The sequence below is a fragment of the Schistocerca serialis genome, chromosome 2 (assembly GCF_023864345.2).
Source record: "Schistocerca serialis cubense isolate TAMUIC-IGC-003099 chromosome 2, iqSchSeri2.2, whole genome shotgun sequence".
In the NCBI taxonomy this organism is placed as follows: domain Eukaryota; kingdom Metazoa; phylum Arthropoda; class Insecta; order Orthoptera; family Acrididae; genus Schistocerca; species Schistocerca serialis.
The window spans coordinates 800230339-800250597 of NC_064639.1; the positions used below are offsets into that span (position 1 = coordinate 800230339).

The following is a 20259-nucleotide window of genomic DNA, read 5'->3' on the forward strand; positions in this document are numbered from 1 at the left end:
GCAACTGTTGGAGCCTAAAAAGCACAAAGGCACAATGTGACTATTTCTGAACTTAAAAACTATTTAAGTTACTTAACTTTACAGAATTTTAGCTTTGTTACTGAAAATACAAAATGCCAATCCTTATAATGAGTGGTGTCTTCATTATCAACTCTATATATTAACTCAAAATGTTTTCAGCTTTATCTACTGTAACAGAAATTTTAATTAGGCATGTTTTAAAACAAAACTATTATATTTTTGCAATCAGGTAATCTGAGAATGAAATCTAATCTAAATAAGAAATAGATAGATTTATGCCAGCATCACATATGCATGTTACATAAAATCAGAACTAAATATCACTTAGAGACAGAAGATAGAAGAAAAAAATAGTAAGTGGTAGTAGGGGTGGTAACTAGAGAAGATGGGAGATTCCAGCTTTCTCTGCATCAAGCAGGATACATGCTGCATTTGCGGAGCCTGGTGTTCATAAACTGAGAAGTTAAGATTTTTTCAGAGGGAGGGTTGTGACCACAGAGTTTATAACTGTTGGTACTTGTGAAGTTTCCTGAAAAACTATTACTTTTAATTTGTGAATTGCCACGTTCTGTGAAGATAAAGAAGGAATATGTGTTAATGGAACATAGTCTGGTTGCAGTCTAACCAAACGTTACATGTAACAAGTGACTCATAGTATCTGAAGAAGTTGACGAGATCAGTTGTTGTAATATTTTGCATATCTCAAAGCCACACCATTAACAAATCCCTTGAGAGGTTACACCTTTGTTTTGCTGATGGCATTGCACTGTTTACCTGCAAATACACTTCAGCCCTCAGCAATGAATGGAAGAACCTAAAAGAGCAAGTTTAAAATCAGACCTGAAAAACTGTTATAACCATGTACAGTGGCCAAATGAAATAGGAAACAGTACAAATTGACAATTAATTGGTATAATAAATTCAAGAGTTTTTGTATTTGGACAATTGTAGCTTACTGGATGGATGGAAGAAGAAATAAATGGAAAATACAAATGGCTTGGAGAACTTTTAGTAAACTAAATAGATGTGAGAAAAGGAAGTTTGCAATCCATTTATTTTACCAGATGAGTGAGACATGTAATTTTAATGTAGCAGCCTTGTTCAGTGAACAGTGGAGAATTGCCCGTTGGAAATTACTAGGAGATACAGAAAAAAAACTATTTGCCTTGAGTGCAGATATGCTTCAATCTTCTGCAGTGAATTGCAGAACTCAAGAGAAAATGTTTGAAATTAGTCCTGAAAACAATTACAACCATGTACAATTAACAAATAAAAAATTAAACACAGTTTCCAGAAATTTACATCAAAACTCTTCACCCTGCAGTATAGTTGTATATTATAAAATGAAGACACTCTGTGTCAAAATTTTGTACAGTCCTCCATTTTGAAGAAAAGAACTGATAAAGCATGCAAATGACTACTACACCTTGGTGGAGAGTATGATTTGCTTTTATCTTGGTTGTCACAAATGCTCTCAGCAACTCACCGTTGTAGCTGATTGGTAACATTGTAGTAGCAGCTTTCAAATTTTTTGAGTTCAGTCCCTTTCAGTTTGAATACAAATTTTTAAAATGTTTTTCATTGTGAGATTTGGCAGTAATACATAAGAAAGATTTATCTGTGGTAATTTAGCTAGCAGTACATCACATTTTATTTGTTATGTTCAGTTACAGAGTACAATACAGATAGAAGCACAACACTCAACGTAGCTCATTATGAATTTAAAAGGAAGAAAAAGAAAGGAAAAGAAAAGAAAAAATGATATATTTGCGTGAATTTACAACCAGTGTTAAAAACTGTTTTCCTTGGTGACATTATATGTTTCTGGCTGCTGAATCATATGAGTGTGAACATTTTGCAACATTTCAGCATAAACAGAAGCGATAACTGCATGAAGGAGAACTGTCAGTTTACACATGATGAATGGTTGTTTCAAGTTTTTAGGTTACCTCATAGAAGGAAACACATGGGATTGAAATCAGAAGACTTTACCAGCCACAAAGTGGAAGTATCACATCTAACCCACTGATTTGGTCACTCCTGATTTGAATAACATTTCACAATAGGCAAATGGTTTGTTAGTGAACTGTCAATTTGCATCCACATATGTCAACATGATTGTAGAGACCCATATTTTAACAGAGTATAAAGGTTATATGTGCAGAAAACATAGTACTAATACTTTACCATTTGACTTCCTTGGAAGTGGTTTTTGTTATAAACTTAAATTGTACTGCCCATCTTTCAATGTAGCCATGTTAAATACTTTCTCAGAAGTCTTGTTGCTAATGGCAAGTGGAGAAACATTTTGACAGTAGGATATGATTTGCACTACTGCAGTACCAAAATATAATGGATCATTTTTAAATTAATGTTTGTTTTTGTTTTGTTTCAAAATTCAGAGATGAGTCACATAGAGAGGTACTTGGACCAAGATTCTTGACATCCTGCATAGAGTATATGTGAAACTGTCATCCATAAATACCAGAAGCTTCTATATAAGCTTTTTGTATATGTTAAAACATACAAGCAAAAATATAACATTCAATTATGTTTATATTGTTAATAACCACTTCAGACAAGAAGAGAATAGATGCTTTCAAGATGTGGTGCTACAGAAGAATGCTGACGATTAGATGGGTAGATAGAGCAACTAATGAGGAGGTTCTAAATCAAATTGGGGAAAAGCAAATTTACACCACAATTTGACTAACAGAAAGGAATGGCTGGTAGGATGCATCCCAGAGCATGAAGGAATCATCAATTTCGGTAGTGGATGGAAATGTTTGTGTGTGTATGGGGGGGGGGAGGGGGGGGGCAATTGTAGAGGGAGAGCAAGGGGTGAATACTTCAAATGGATATAGGTTGCAGTAGTTAGTCAGAGATGAAGAGGCTGACATATGATATAATAGTGCAGAGAGCTGCATCAAATCATTCTCATGAGTCTAACACCACACTAATATAATGGAGAAGTGTAAAACTGGAATTAAAATTTTAAAATACACAAATTCATCTCACATAAATTGGATTTAAACTATTTTATTGGAGACAAACTACGCAAAACAGAAAAGATCCAACAATGGAAAATCCGGGATGGAATGTAACAATACCAGAAAAGGAAAGTTGCTACTCACCATATAGCGGAGATTCTGAGTCGCAATAGGCACAATAAAAAGATCCCCCCCCCCCCCCCAATGAAGCTTTCGGCTATTAAGGCCTTTGTCAGCAGTAGACACACATACACACACATACACTCACATAAACACAACTTGCACACACATCTGCAGTCTCAGAAAGCTGAGACCACACTGCAGTGTGCTGCTGCTCATGCTGTCATTAAGTCTAACAAATCATTGCGCAATCAACATTCACCTGTTGAAATGTCATGCCTTTGCTGGTTATTGAACTGCTCCAAGATTATTTTTGCAACAGATTATTTGCACATGAGAAAATTGTGCAGTTCTAGTTGACTTACTGCTGGGCATGATTTTTTCTTTTTTTAAAAATATTGGTCCATATTTAATTAAGATAATAGAGGGTATGTGAATTCCTTATATTATGAAGTAGTATAAGAAATAAAATTAATCTTCAGCGATTTTTGTTCAAGGATATGGAATCATTGGAAGGCAGTTACGCCTGGTGGTCTAGCAGTTAAGTGCTTGTCTGGAAACCAAGAGGTCACATGATTGAATTCCAGTCAGACCAAGGATTTTTCAGTTTTTGTTTTAACCTAGCCTCCATCCCTCAACAATGTGAGGAGTTGCCAGGAATTACACGTGGTTCAGAGTCCACAGTAAACTGTAGGTCCTCTGTCCTGGTTAGGTAACGGGCATATCTTAGGGCCATGCAAGTCACCTAAGTGGCATCCAATTGTAAGACTTGTACCAAACCACTGAGACACACTAAGTTATTACTGTATTGGAAGGGTAATTTTATTTATTAAATTACTTAATAATAATGGAAAAATCTTCACTAATCTTCTAACTGTTGATAATAACCTGTAGTTTTAAGAAAAATAACCAAAAAAGTAATCAACCCAATTGGCACTACCCAGATTGAATGTATATAGCTGCAGCTGTGGTATATGCTTATAAGCTGTACTCATTGTATAAGTCCATTCATGAAACAACTCTTAAGTGTTGGCATATTTTGTATCACTCCTTCTTTATCACAATGTTTATTCACACTGTAAGAGCAATTTGTGCCTGTAAACTGTACTTATAAAAGTCCATTCTTGAAACTATTCCTAAGGGCTGGCATTTTTTTAAATATCATTCAGTCATTATCATAATGCTTACTTGCACTTTAAAACGAGTTTCTGCTTGTTTCAAGGGAAAAGGAGAGATGAGGACATACTGGTTGCTTGGCAAGGAACCTGCATGGCAAATGTCACATATACTTGATGAAACACATGGTTCCTCATACAGCAGCATCAGTTCAGACAGTAAGTTGTTAAGCTATTCAGCAAATAGGTAACTAAAACATTAAAAGCTTGTAGTAGTATCTTGGGCTCCGAATGTCAGTACCAGTTACATCTGTGTGTCTGGTAATAAATGGCAGGATTCAAAAATACATATGTAAGTTCTAGTTATTCTTTCCCAAGTAATTTTATGCTCCCTCAGCATGTTGTGAAAATATTGGAAAGATAAGGTCAGAAGAGACAAACATCAAGTGTAACTTCAACTAGTAAATATAAAAAGGCAATAATAACATTCTGCATGAAACAATAAACAGCAAATGCAATAGGTATGTAAGAGTAAAGCTATTCGGCAAATATGTAACTAAAATACTAAAAGCTGATAATTCCTTAGGCTCTGAACATCAGTACAAGTTGCATCTGTGTGTCTGGTAATAAATATTACCAATTTATGGAACCATTTAAAGTTTGCTGATTATTTTAACTGTGTATATGATCATAATTATTTGCGTGACAAATTGAGCTGAATGTTGGAGAACTTTTAACTTTCACTTCTCAAATATTTTGAAATTTACAAGATGTAAATCAGCTTTCTTGAGTTTAGCATCAGTACAGTGTTAGGTAGTAGCCATGGAAGAGGTGTGGGTCAGATCTTGCAGGAAAAATTAGGTGACGGATACCAGATCACAAGTATTTTCAAGCTCAGTGCATGTCTTAGCCAAGTGATAGAGGATGTAGGATCATTGTGCAAAGGTTTCACAAAGCAGGATCATATTGTGGTAGTGGCTGGAGCAGGAAACAGTATTGATTGGTATCAGAGCTACAATATTGAGTGTGACTTGGTAAAAATAGCATATGCAACAAACCATACAAATGTTGGCTTGGTTCTTGCTTTCATGCAGTATGACCGGTCCCAACTGAACACATCTGTCAGGAGGGTCAATAGGGAGCTAGATCAGTTGCTTCAGGTGGCTACTCTGTCAGGCATAGGTTTGGTTCCTGTTGGTGGTATTGGTAGGTGGGACTTCACAAGACATGGCCTGCATCTCAATAGGAAATGGAAGGGTAAACTTTTTGGGATGATAGCAAAATCTTTAAGGGGGCACTGAAACTCATGGGAATACTTTTTTAGGCTAAGATCAGTGTCCAGTCATCCTACATTGATTGAAATTAAGCTTAATGAGAAGTTCAGACAGGCAGGTACTAGAGCTGTGAAGATATTACAAGATTCTCATAACAGTACAGTGAAAAATAATGTTAGTAGGTCACAAGATTCACATAAAAGCACAGTGAGAAATAATGTTAATATATAGCATCAGAATATCAGGGGACTAAAAAACAAAGAAGATGAACTTCTCATTTGTTTAGAAGATTTAGAAACTGAGGGTGGAACAGATGGTACTATGGCTGTCTGAACATCATATAGTCACAGGTATGGAAATGGTAAATGTAGGTGGATATGAGCTTTCAGCACAGGTAAGTAGAGACACTATGGAGGGAGGAGGAGTTGCCATATATGTTAAAAATCAGTCATAGTGTGAAAAATTTGGAAACTAAAAAATTTTGTGTAGAGCAATGTATAGAAGCATTTGCACATGAGCATAAACTAAATAATGGCACTGTAGCCTTGTATAGGTCACCACTGGAAATTTTCAGCTATTTTTGAAAAACTAGGATTCTTTGTTGTGCTACCTGTCAGACAAAGGAAAACAAATTATTGTTTGTGGGGATTTCAACATAGATTTTCTGAAAGAGTCTGATAGAAAGCTTGCCCTTGAAGTATCACTTTTTTTTTAAATTGGCATCATTTATTGATTTTCCTACTTGGGTGGTACAGAAAAGCAGCACACCGATAGATAACATTTTCATAGACACAGATAAATTTAATCAAATAAAAACTTTTCCTGTTAAGAATGGTTTGTCTGATCATGATGCACAGCTAGTTACAGTATATGATATAGCTCCATAAAGTAATGCAAAACAGTCCTCCAAAATAGTGTGTCCCATTAATGATTTAACTATTCAAAATTTTAGGGAAAGCTTGCAACAGTTAGACTGGGATGAGGTGTACAGTGAACATGATGCTAATATAAAATTTAACATATTTCATGACATGTTTGTGAGTATATTTGAAAACAGTTTCCCCTAAGAAAACAGTGAAATATAATTGCAAGAAACCATCTAAAAAGCCATGGCTTACTAAAGGGATAAAAATATTTTGTAAACAGAAATGGAAAATGTATCTTATAGCTAGGAAGAGTAATGATCCCAAAACAGTGAAACATTATAAAAACTACTGCACTATATTAAAAAAAGTTACTAAAAAGTCGAGAAGTAAGTGCATTATGTCTGAGATTAGCACATCTGACAATAAAATTAAAACAATTTGGAATAATTTGAAAAGGGAAACAGGGCAACTGAGAGCACAGGAAATCTTTATTTCTGTCAAACACAATGAAAAGTTTGTTAACAAGAAGTCAGAAGTAGAAAACATTTTTAATAACCATTTTTAAGTGTTGTAGAGAAAATAGGATCCAGTTATTCATTAGAAAATTCAAGGCAGTATATGGAAGAGGTAGTACCTACGCAATTTGATAAAATTGAAATTCAACCCACCTCTCCTACTGAAATTAGGAAAATAATAAATTCACTCAAAAGTAAAAGCTCACATGGAATTGATGGCACTTCCCACAGAGAACTAAAAGCTTGTTCCCAACAAATAAGTAGGATTCTCAGCCACAAATGTAGTAGCTCATTGAAACAGGGCATTTTTCCAGATAAACTCAAATATGATATTGTTAGACTATTGTATAAAAAGGGGATAGATCTGGTGCTAACAACTACTACCCAGTCTCACTTCTGACAGATTTATCCAAAATTCTTGAAAAAGTAATGTATTCAAGAGTAGCATCACATGTTTGTAAAAATGAAGTACTAACAAAAAGTCAATTTGGTTTTTAGAAAGGCTTTGCAACAGAAAATGCTATATATGCTTTCACTGATCAAATATGAAATGCATTAAATAACTGAACATCACCCAGTGGGATATTTTGTGATCTCTCAAAGGCTTTTGATTGTGAGAATCGTGAAAGTCTTATAGATAAGATTAAGTATTGTGGTATGAGTGGGACAGTGCACAAATGGTGTAATTCATACTTAACTGGAAGAATGCAGAAGGGTGAAATGAACAGTCCAGATAGTCTGCAAAAACCAAAAGAGTCCTCTAATTGGGGAGGTATCAAGAATGGTGTCCTACAGGGTTCAGTCTTGAGTCCCTTATTGTTCTTAATTTATATTAACAACTTGCCACTCTATATTTATGAAGATGCAAAGCTAGTTCTCTTTGCTTGTGATACGAGTATAGTAATTACATCCAAGAAGCAAGAATCAGCTGAGGAAATTGTAAACAATGCCTTTCAGAAAATTATTAAGTGGTTCTCTGCAAATGGACTCTCACTAATTTTGACAAAACATTGTTTATACAGTTCTGTACAGTAAATGGCATAACACCATTGATAAATATAGACCATGAATGGAAGTCTGTTGCTAAGGCAGAATACTCAACATTTCTGGGTGTGTGCATTGATGAGATATTGAATTGGAAAAAACACATTGATGATCTGCTGGAACGCTTAGGTTCAGCTACTTATGCTGTTAGGGTTATTGAAAATTTTGGTGATAAACATATCAGTAAATTAGCCTACTACGCCTATTTTCATTCACTGCTTTCATATGGCATCATATTTTGGGGCAATTCGTCATTAAGAGAGAAAGTATTCATTGCACAAAAGTGTGTAATCAGAATAATAGCTGGAGACCACCCAAGATCACCTTGCAGACATTTATTTAAGGAAGTTGGGATATTCACAGTACTTCACAATACTTGTATTCACTTATGAAATTTGTCATTAATAACCCATCCCAAATCAAAAATTACAGTAAATTGCATAGCTACAACACTAGAAGAAAGGATGATATTCACTATTCTGGATTAAATCACACTTTGGTACAGAAAGGGATGAGTTATGCTGCCACAAAAATCTTTGGTCATTTGCCAAATAGTATAAAAAGTCTGACAGATAGCCAACCAACATTTAAAAGCAAATTAAAAGAATTTCTGAATGACAACTCCTTCTACTCAATAGATGAATTCTTAGGTATGAAGTAGTAACTGTAAAAAAATAAAAAGAAAAAAGAAAAAGACAACTTGTGTTAAAGTGACATGTTCCACATCATTACGAAATGTCATATTCACTATCTATGGAACAAGGATTAATGTGTGAATGTATGTACAGGAAACATGATAAAGTCTGGAAGGCATTGTGAGAATTTATTTCGTTTGTGTGGCTGATAAGATGATTGTAACTGTATTTTATTATTCCATAAATAATGTGCAGATAAGAGGTACGGTACAATATAGGACAAGTCAACATTGTGATATTATGGATAATACAAAATGATATGGTGATAAATGTGATGTGGATTACTGTGGTGACATGGCATGATATGATCAAATAAAGAGGGAAAGCAAACAAAAATTATAATACACTACATTTTTAGCAACATATGAAGTTCTCATACAGTTCAACAGTGCAGTTCATACATTTCACACATTAACATCACACAGTAATTTCATATTTATGTTATATTAACAAAATATTTTTCTGTTTTTATTTTGTTTTAAAATATTCTATTTCTGTTTAAGCTTAAGTCATGTAAAATTTAAATTTTACCTTCATGTTGCAAGTAATTCTTATACAATATAGAAACATTTCAGCAGAGTAATTTTTGACAGATGTTTTATATTATTCTGTATCTGTTTTTGTAACTCTTAACGAAACAACCTTTTTCTTTTTTCCAGAGATACATTTTGTCTCAGTGTTAGGTGTGTGTGATGAATGAACATATCCTGCTTTTTCCTTGTATTGAAGGAAACAAAATTTTTCTTTGATGATGTGCTTCTGGGTATAGCTGAGCTATTGATTCCATTTGGGTGCTATATGTGGGTGTGTGGGTGTGTATGTGTGTGTACTCAGTTTGAAAAAGGAGTCATTGAAAAGCTAGCAAAGTTTTCTGTCTTATTCGTCTGCCTTTCATTGAAATAAAGAATTTTTAATTTACTAAAAATAGGTTAGCAAGAGATTTGTGACATTACAGATTCCATGATTCTTATAATTTACTGGTGCTTGAGTGTCCCCAGAAGATAATACTATATTGCAGCAATGACTCTTCTTGAGTAAAGCATGCTTTTTTACAATTTTTTTTTTTTTTTTGCACACTGTAACAACAAATGAAATTTGATTTACTTATTTGTTGTGCATGCTTGTTGCATCTTAGATCATCTTGAATTCATATTCAAAGATATTTTGTGAGTTGTGCATTTTAAAGTGTTTTACTAAATAGTTGGTGCTACTGTGTGTATGTTCTGTATTGAGCAAGAGACTGAAAGAGTTTTTGTGTATTTAGTATAAGGTTATTTGCAAAAAAGCATTTTTCAGTGTGTGAGCTGCACTTGTGAATTTCACCCTGGAAATCTTCAATAGGCAACATCTATATTTGATCAGTACATTGCTGCCATATGTAAATTTAATATATTTATGATAGGAGCTGACTGGGTATAAATAATTTGTAAAAAGTAGGAAGAATTTCTAAAGTGGAGCTTTGTAGGACACTATGTTTTAGATTTTATTCTTCAAAATAACTGGGAGCTATACTACTGAGTTACCTGTTTTCTGGTCTACAGAAACAAGTTTCTTTCACTGATAGGTGGTTGCCTAACTCCCAAATGTTCCCGTTTACTCAACAGGGTGGTGTGATCTATAACACCAAATGATTTTTAATGGCGAAGTACTTTTCAGATTATATTTGGGCTACTTCTATTAGGGCTACAAAGGCAAAAGGAGCAGTTTGTGTCGATTTATTTTCTTTGAAGCCATGTTGGTGCATGAAAATATATTTTTTCCCTATGTAGTTCACAAGTCTTTGTTGCCAAGACCAGCATGCAGTTTGGCAACATCCAGGCTTTGCTTCTCTTTACATGATTTAGTACTAATCATTAATGTATTTGATGGATAGCTCTTACATTCATAATAAAATTACAACTCTTCTGAAGAGATTCATCATGTTACAACAATTGGTTTGCATTATATTCAATTAGTCATCTCTTGAGTTCTTCTCTTGATTGATTGTCAGCTGTCAGAAAAAATGGAAGAAAAACAAACAATAAGTAGTAGTTAATACAACTTATTGAACCATCTTGCAAGATACTGGAAAAAAAATATACCTGACTGTTTTTGCAACATGTTAACCTTTGAAAAAGTGATAATGCAGTTAGTCTGACTGATGAAAATCTAAATAAAACTTGTACTTATCTCTACACCCTATTATTTTACCAGTGTCTTATGTTGTATGAACTATAACATATTGTACATTATGTAACTTATTACTGCATTACTAGAAAGTTTAAATGTAATTACAAGCAGACACATACAATGATTATAACAATATTCAGAATGTTGTTTCATAGACCTACTCTCTTCCTCTGCTGGCAATGTGATTAAGCTGAAGGATTTCACATAAGTAAGTGATGCACAAGAAGTAAATGGTTTACATGATACACAAGAAAAAAAGATGCCACCCCACTAATAGATGCTCTCTATATTAGTATTCAGCACACTAAACTCACTTGTAATATTTGAAAGCAGATCTATAATTAAATCCTGTCATTTCATTTTGTTCCGTGCAGATTCGTCCTGTCCATTGTCTGCCACAATTCATGTGTTTGTTAATGTCCATATATTTGCTGTGTTTTCATAGGGAAATCTGTTTTCCTGTTACATGTAGGTTATGAAAGCATGGAGCAGTCACTGAAAACGGAGTGGGCAATTAATACCTTCATAGTGTTAAATGAAATTTCGGATGTAAACAGAGCACATAGAGCCATAGTGTTTTGCAAAAGTTTCCCACTAAAATTGTTGGGGTTAAAACTTCTCATAATAAGTTGTGAATTAGTCATATTGCAAGCACTGAATTCTTGCCACACAAAAATATCTGCTTTGCCACAGTGGCTGGTAACTAATGATGAACATACATAATGCAATTTGAATTTTATATCATGGTTTACAAACTCTGCTTGCTCTATTACAGCATCAGTTACATACCATGGACATATAAATAACTCAAAATAGATGTTTGAGATGATATGAAGTAGGATGGCCATATATTAATTTTAGGGAAAGTGTATGGCAGATACTGATTCATTGGAAGAATTTTGGGTAAGTGTAGTTAACCTGTTAAAGCAATTTCTTAGTAAATGCTTGTACAATCCATTTCTGAGTAGCATTTGAGAATTTAGGGTCTCTGTCTGATTGGGTAACTTCAAACAATGTCCACCTCCATAGCTGAATAGTCAGCATGTCTGAGTGCCATACAGGGGGTGCCCAGGTTGTTGAATCCCCGGGCAAAGAGGGGGGGGGGGGGGGGGGGGTTGGAAATGTAATCTGTTTGGGGACTGGGTGTTGTGTTGTTCTCTTCATCATTGATGCACAAGTCACTGAAGCAGCATCAACCCAAAAGACTTGCATCATGTCCCTGAATACCCCAGATGGGGGTATCCTGGCCAAACATGCAATGCTAACATTTCATTTCATTTCACTTCAGACAATATAGCAGAGTCAAAGACAATGCAGAATTCATTATGGACATTATAGGTGGCAGTAGATGAATCATCTGAAGAGGCTCTATTAGAAAGACAACTATCCTCACATAAACTTACTGATAAAACTTTAAGTCTGTTATTTACTAGTGTTTCTGCAGTTACTTTCTTTCCTTCTTCAGCCTAAGAAAACTACTGATAAAAGTTAAAATACTGAGAGTATGTAAGTAGACACCGAGGAACTGTTATTTTTCTTGTGGTTTTTTAAAATGATAATAGAAAACAAGTTGAATATAGGAGGTAAAAATGCTTTAAATGCAGATTGAATACTGTTTTAACGAGAACAGAAAACAAGTTGAATACAACTGGTAAAAACATTTTAACTGCAGATTGAACACCAGATATGTACATATAGGTGGAAATGTAGATTAGCAATTGATTAGCACTTTACAATTAAAACAGCCAATTCACTGTTTCCAAAGCAGTTAGTTTGGCAATTTCAGATGATTTGAAGGTAGCACTTTAACTTATTATTTTTTTAATCATCTTGTCCATTGCCATACAGAGAACCTGATGTAGAACCTAATAAACAGAATTTACTACATAAGAGACTAGTGACACTCACACATTCAAACAAAGTATCTCATGTTTGAGTGACTATGCTGATACAACACATAGATTACAAAGGTTAAAGAACATTTGAGACAGAAATGAATTGTCTATTTATCAACCAGTAGAACATAAAAAGTGAAAAAGAGTAGCAACTGCCAAGCGAAGAACAGGTTTTTGAATATTGGAACATTTCCCTGTACAGAAGGAATGGAAAGACAAGAACCTGTAAAAAAGAAAGAAAAATAAAAAAAAGGAAAGGTACAAGTAAGGTATAGTAGTCCCAGGGAGTTGGAGGAGTTCCTCCACAGCCAAGATCAGGAGAAACATATGGTCAAGGAAGAAAGTATGAGAGTAATGTACTGGCAGATGAGACTAAAATTTCAAAGTGTAGTAATGAGGTGTGTAGAACTGGCAAGTTAAAGATGAGAATATGATTGAGCAAAATGTGGTCAAAAGATGAGACCTAAAGTCAAAACAAATTAAAGGAAAAAACTACAAAAAATAGAGGCACTGGGAGATGGCAATGGGATACAAGGTAATTTTGGGATAAAGCATAAATAATGGATTTTTTTGGTAAAAGAACACAAATACTGTCAGTAATGTCTAAAGATGATGCACAACATTAATAGAAAACAAGAGGGATGAAGACTGTAGTGAGTGTTGAAAGAACAATGAAGAAATAAATTAATGTAAATTAAGATCAGCTAAACAGCAGCACTACCTACGTCTTCTGATCGGTGAGCTTTCGTAACACTGGCACTGGGAGAAGATGCAAAGGATTCAAGTGGTAAATCAAGTACCCAGACTTTTAATATGGGGGCTCAAAAAGTCTCTCCTCAGTGCCGTATGATTGTTAGCTACACATGCCATATGCCGCACGCCGTATGCCGTATACCGAAATGAAACTCAGTGAAATACAAGTTATTAATTTATTTAATATTCATTTTTACTTACAAATTTTCACATTAAACTCTGAAAGTGTCCCCCTTGTTGTTGAATATACAATTCAATTCATCTAATCATGTTTCCAAACACAAGCTTCAACATTTCTTCTATAATAGAAGCAGTGAAAGTGGATATTGCAGTTTTCAGTTCATTGATGGATTTTGGAGGTTTTTTATAGACCTTTGCTTTTGCTGTACCCCAGAAGAAAAAGTCAAGTGGTGTTAGGTCAGGTTATCATGGAGGCCAAAGCCCCTTTGAAATTATGTGATCACCAAAAATATCAGCAAGCAGTGACACTGAAATGCGAGCTGTATGCACGGTTGCATCATCTTGTTGAAAATAGCCGTTCAGTATTTCACTTAACACAAGTTCTCCTATGAATGGGTACAGAATATCACTGCAGTATCGTTGTGCGTAACCCAGGCAGGCGAACAATCGTACGGCACACATGGCTAACAATCATACTGCATTGCGGAGAGACTTTTTGAACACCTCATATTATGTATCATATCCTGCAACTGAGTATTTGGTGTTTCTGGTATAGTGTTCCCCACGCGGAGAGCCACATAGAAATATAATTTTACAGCTCACACTCAGCAAACAAAGGCTATGATGTTATGAGTTTCCCATGATTCATTCTGATTTACAGTTTAGCCATTCTCACTCAGTTAAGCACCCGAAATAAGAGATATTTGCTAACATATAGATGCTAGAAGAAGCAGTCATATCAGGAATGCGTGACATGATCATATATTTCAACTTTATTTCAGCTGTAGTGAGAGCTGCTCCTCCCTTTATAGCTGACTCCTGATCCAACCACTCACACCTTGTGGTCTAGCCAGCATTCATACAACAAACTCTCTCATGACTGGACATCTTGCCTGTACATAAACCTTCTGCTTTGTATGGTCATGCTCCATGAAATTTTTCCGGTTCTTATGTTTTGTTCAAGGCTGTACTGGACATCCTCAGAGTTGGCAAGACACTATGAAACCACGAGCACCTCTGACGATGTCCAGTGCAACTCTGAACGTAAAGATAGGAATTGAGAATTTTCATGGACCATGACCGTACAACCCAGAAGGTTTACCAGCATTTTTTTGTGCCATTCATGCCCAAGTCTGTGTGCATGTCCAAGTCCTTGTCAGCAACTGTGATCACTTGTGGTCAGATTAATGGTGTCTAATGTCTTTTCCACCAATGGAGTGGGTGCCAAAGAAACGTTACCTTCATTTTCGTGGTCACGAATCTGTTCACTGAGTGCAGGTTCCATTGCTCCTACAGTGATTTGAGCATGATATCCCGTGACTTGCTGACTTTGTAGCCAGCATTCCTACTGATCAGGTTTTTCCCAGTTTGATTTCAGTTATATCCTTAATGATTCTGTCCCAGAATCTGGGAGTCTGCACAAGGATTTTTCTCTCATCATATTTTATGGAAAGCATATATTCCAGAGGGCGCTCAGCTACTGCAGATGTACTGGGATGTCTCAGCCTAGTGTGGAGTTGGTGTTCTATACATGAACATGTACTGTTCTGGTTTTTTCACCAATGTATGATGTGCTACACTCACAAGGGATGTTGTATATACCTGGCTTTTATAAGCCTAAATTGTCCTTTGCACTGCTAAGCAGGCTACTTGTTTTGGTGACTGGGTATGTCACTATTCAACACTAAATTTCTTTATATTTCTGCTGATCTTTGCAGAGACAGTCCCTGCTTAGCCAATGTTGCTAATGTCTTACGTTTGTCCTCTTCTATTTCTTACTTCTAGTTGGAAACTGATTGCCATAGTGTTCAGTTTGGGCTGTGGAGTAGCCATTTCTGTGGAAAACCTCTCATAGATGATGAAGTTCAAAGGACAAGCTCTCTTTGTCAGTGGGTACATGCCATATGATCACGATCTTCAAGACACCACTGTTCTGAGCAAGATAGTGGCACCCCAAGTGACCCATCTACCTTCCACCTCACCATAACATCCAAGAATTGCATCAGACTTTCTTTCTCCAGTTTCATGTGGGAATTTGATGTTAGGGTGGTGTGAGGTCAAATGATGAAGAAACTCACTGAGCTTCTCCATTCTATGAGACCATAATACAAGTATGTCATCCACATCCTGGTAGAAATAGTTTGCTTTGGAAGTGGTAGGGTTCACTGCTGTTTCCTCAAAGTATTCCATAAACAGATTCACCACCACTGGGAATAATGGACTTACCCATGGGTTTTTGACTATAATGTGTAATGGGGTACCTTTATTATGCACTTTTGGTAACCTGTACAACTTAGATGGTACTGCAGACTATAGCTTTAAGTTCTTGGTGGTCATCTCTGGAAATCTTGATGCTTTGAAGTAGCACTGTTGTCCTTGTTGGTGGGGGGGTCGCTGTCACCACAAGATATCATTACAATGAAATCAACATATCAATCAGCTTACGAGTGGAATTCGTCTGGTAGCAGCTTACTGAATAAACATTAATTTTTTTTTACTGTAGTGTTTTGGTAAAGTTTTTTTTATCACAATGGTGATTTCTCATGCATTGTTTGGTCACACCAAAAAACATGAAAGGCTGCACAAGTAAAATGGTAAAGGTCATAAAATTGAAAAATTTTATGCAGATATTTTTTTGGTTAGTATCATTATTGAACCAGTATGAGTGATCCATATTTGAGGTAGTACATTTGTGTATAAATTTTATGAATTTAATGATAACCATCATTATTTATCTGTCTTGTAAAAATATGTGTGGAGATGTATGAAATATTAATTGCACATTTTTTCATTTCCTCTTTTGATGATACAAATTTTTTAACTTGTGTTTACATAATCTGAATAGTGGTGACTGTGAATAAATATTTCAAACCCATGTCTGACAATCCAGATTTACCTTTTTCATGATTTGCCTGAATCGCTCCAGGCAAATGCCGGATGGTTCCTTTGAAACAGCATAGCCAATTTGCTTTCCTGTCCTTCAAACAGTTCAAGCTTGTGCTCCATCTCTGATGACCTCATTGTCATGTGACATTAAATCCTAAACTTCCTTTCTTCCTAAAGGAAGAATTTTAAGGCAAATGATCACATAAAGTCAGGCTAAAAGCTTTTAAGTTGGAGTGTTTTACCACGTGAGCTACCAACTAAGGGGGGCATTAAGTGAGTAATGGAACAGCTTTTTTTCTCTGCCAATTATGGTTGAAAAAATGTAGAATTTGTTGTGGGACAGTGTGGAGTATGCCTGCTTCAGCCCATAGAGTTTCATGAAGTTCTGATACATGGCAGCACTATAGGTAACCTTCAAATGTTGTCTGTAATGAGGTGCATTCCAACAGAGAGCCATCATTGAGATTCTTTTGGGGGAGAACCCAAATGTCACAGATATTCGTAGGTACTTGCAGAATGTCTGCAGAGACCTGGAAGTGAACAAAAGCACAGAGAGTCATCGGGTGAGGCGTCTATTGTCATAGCAACGAGGTTGCCCGATCTCCCGTGTGCTGGCCGGCCACACACAGCTGTGACCCTTGTAGTGTTGGAATGTGCGGACACTCTCATTTGAGGTGATCAGTGGGTTGCAATCAAACACCTTGCTAGAAGTGTCTGTTGGTAGTGCTGGCACACTCATCCACCAGTAGTGCTTATGCGCTTGTTCACTAGTTGGGGTACTCAGAGATGTGCGTCCTCTGGGTTCCTCACCGCCTAACAGAAGACCGTAAAGAGCAATAATGGACCATCTGTACAGAATTGCTTGTACGTGATGAGGCTGATAGTGACATTTTTTTTGTCGATCATTGTCAGAAGTGATGAAACGGGGGTTCATCTGCTCGAACAGGAAACAACACTGGATGCAATTGACTCAGAGAGAGAAAGCAATATATTTGTGTGGTGAGGGGGGCGGGGGGAGCTTTGAAAACAAGAAGGATATGATTTTCCAGTTTGCTTATGGTATCAAATTGACCCCAGTGGTACTAGGGAGGTTAAGAGGTTTAGTGTCACATTTTTTTAACTGTAACTGTAAATTCAGAAAGTCTGAGCAGCTAGCTGCATATTTCATTAAGGCAACAGCATCCATTAGTGGCATGTCAGGAGGGCAGCAAGTTGCTGTCTAGGTTTCTGTCTGTTTTTATAGTTTACTTCTTCAGTTAGTCTTGCTAGGATGAGTAGGATGCATGCATGCTGTGGGCAGATGCAGATGGAGCCGGTGTATCCAACGCCGTGGATCTGCCTGGCAGGGTCAGTGGCAGGTGGTGAAGCACTTGTGTTGCTCGAGGCGGAGGGCCGACCGGTATGGAGGCTGGCCGTCTGGCTTCACCTACTCACCCTGTGAGAAAAAGTAGCTGTTCCTTCAGTGATGTCTTCACAGGTGTACATGGGTACAGGTTTGCTAGTTATTGTGCACTCTATGTTAGGCTTGTTGTGGAGTCCCTTAGTCAGGTAGCATTTGGGGCTGGAAAGAAAGCCGAGGTGGCCTTGGTATTTCTCATTCTAGATGTGGGGGAGGCTTTGCCTATGGCTGTTGAGCATGCAAAGTGCAGTCATCTGCAAGTTGTGGCTGACATTGGCACCAATGATGCCTGTCACGTGGGTTCTGAGGCCACCTTAATTCGTACAAGTGGGTGGTGGGAGTAGTGAAGGCTGCAGGTCTCAAACGTGGGGTGCAAGCACAGTTTACAATTTTTCAGGGGAAATGTAGGAATCTCCTTGATAGGTCACGGGTGAACTACACAAATCAAGCAGATACTCAGGTAGCAGAATACTTGTGGAGTGCAAATGGGATTTCCTAGCATAGGTGGTATGAACCGTGAATTTACTTTCAAAACCTTTTCTTAAGAATTTGCTTTATCTTTTTTTTTTTAGAAACAGATTTAAAATTATAATCAGAAAGCACCCTCTAACTATCAAGTTACAATTTATTCAGAGGTAGAAAGAACAAATTTTTTGACAGTATGAGCTTTCGGGCTGCCTGAACAAACTCGAGCAGACTGGCTGCCTAACACATACTAGCACTCCAGATGACAGACAGACACTGACCCGGCTGACCAACTGACCAGACTCACCAACTGACCAGACTCACCACCTAGCGAGCTAATAGCGCCCCTTAAATGCACGTGAACAGACTATCTTTCCCCTTTCCCACCAGAGGGAGACACAAAAGCTGTGATTGCCACTGCGGTGCCACCGCCAGAAATGGAGGGCGACTGCTTCACACAACGCGCTGTGGCATGCTCTTCAAAACAGCAATTTTTACCATGGCTCATGGTAGTTCAAGATACTCCAATGAACACTTGCCAAGATGATATGCAGATGGAAAAATCAGACTGTGTTCAAAGTAAAGACATTTCAACTGACAAAATTTTATCAGTAAATTGTTGAAGTATTCATAATAAAGTTCCCAAATGTAATGCCCTCTGGGAAAGTTCTTGCATTCAAATTATTCTTGAGCTCAAGAGCTGCCTGAAACTCAAAGTAGAAAGCTCTGAGATACTTAGCAAGTCATCGAACAATATCATAAATACAGATTAGATGCTGTAGGACGGAACGTGTTCATTGCAGTTGACAAAAATATTGCCTCTATTTAGGTTGAAATTGAGTGTGACAGTGAAGTTATCTGGTCACATATAAAAGGTCTAGATGAAATCAAGTTAATTGTTGGATACTTTTACTGACCGTGCAATTCTGCTGTGACAGTTTTAGTCATTCAAACAAAGTCTACAGTGAATAGTGCATAAATATCCAGATCATGCAATACTACGTGCAGGTGACTTTAACCTATCAAGTTCAGATTGGGACATCTATGTATTCATTGCAGGGGCTACAGATGGACAGTCTTGTGAAGTACTTCTGAAAATGTTTTCAGAAAACTGTTTCGAGTAGGTAGTTTGACAGCCCTCATGTAGTGCATATGTTTTACACCTTCTAGCTACAAACAGGCATGACCTTATTGACAGTGTTAGCATAGAGATGGGAATTAGTGACCATGATGTCATCAAAGTGACTATGGTTGTTACTTAAGTTGATAAATTGGTAAAAAAGGATGGGAGAGTGATTCTGCTAGAAAGAGTAGATAAGCAATTGTTAGTATCTCACTTAGACACTGAATTGACATCACTGAGTTCCAGTAAGATGGACATAGAGGAATTATGAGAAAAGATTAAATAGATTGTAAATCATATGGAGAAGAATGTGCCTAGTAAGTGGGTTAAGGATGGAAAAGATCCACCATTATTTAACAACAAAATTCAGAAAGTGCTGAGGAAGCAAAGGCTGTTGCCCTCTTGGTTAAAAAGAGAATGTGCAAATGACAACAGGCAAATGTTAGTAGAGCTTCATGTTTCTATAAAAAGATCTATGCACAAAACATACAACAGCTATCACCATTGTACCTTAGCAAAATATCTGGCCAAAAACCCAAGAAAATTCTGGTTCTATATAAAATCGCTAAGCAGGTCTATGTCATCTACACAGTTTGGTGCGTCAGTAGAAGACAGCAAAAGGAAAGCTGAAGTTTTAAATTTCATGTTTAAGATATCATTTATGTAGGAGAATTGTACAAACATACAGTTGTTTGACCATTGCACAGATTACTTTATGGATGACATAGTATTAGGCATCACTTACATAG

The 20259-nt window shown here is 36.5% G+C and overlaps 1 protein-coding gene across 1 annotated transcript in view; it reads left to right on the forward strand.

Annotated features, from left to right (window-relative positions):
- LOC126456431 (guanylate cyclase 32E-like) overlaps nucleotides 1–20259 on the forward strand; it is a 566897-nt gene that overhangs the window by 517955 nt on the left and 28683 nt on the right. Inside the window, exon 22 of the mRNA XM_050092180.1 lies at nucleotides 4354–4465. Coding sequence (XP_049948137.1) covers nucleotides 4354–4465 — 112 coding nt within the window. The remainder of the gene's footprint in view (nucleotides 1–4353; nucleotides 4466–20259) is intronic.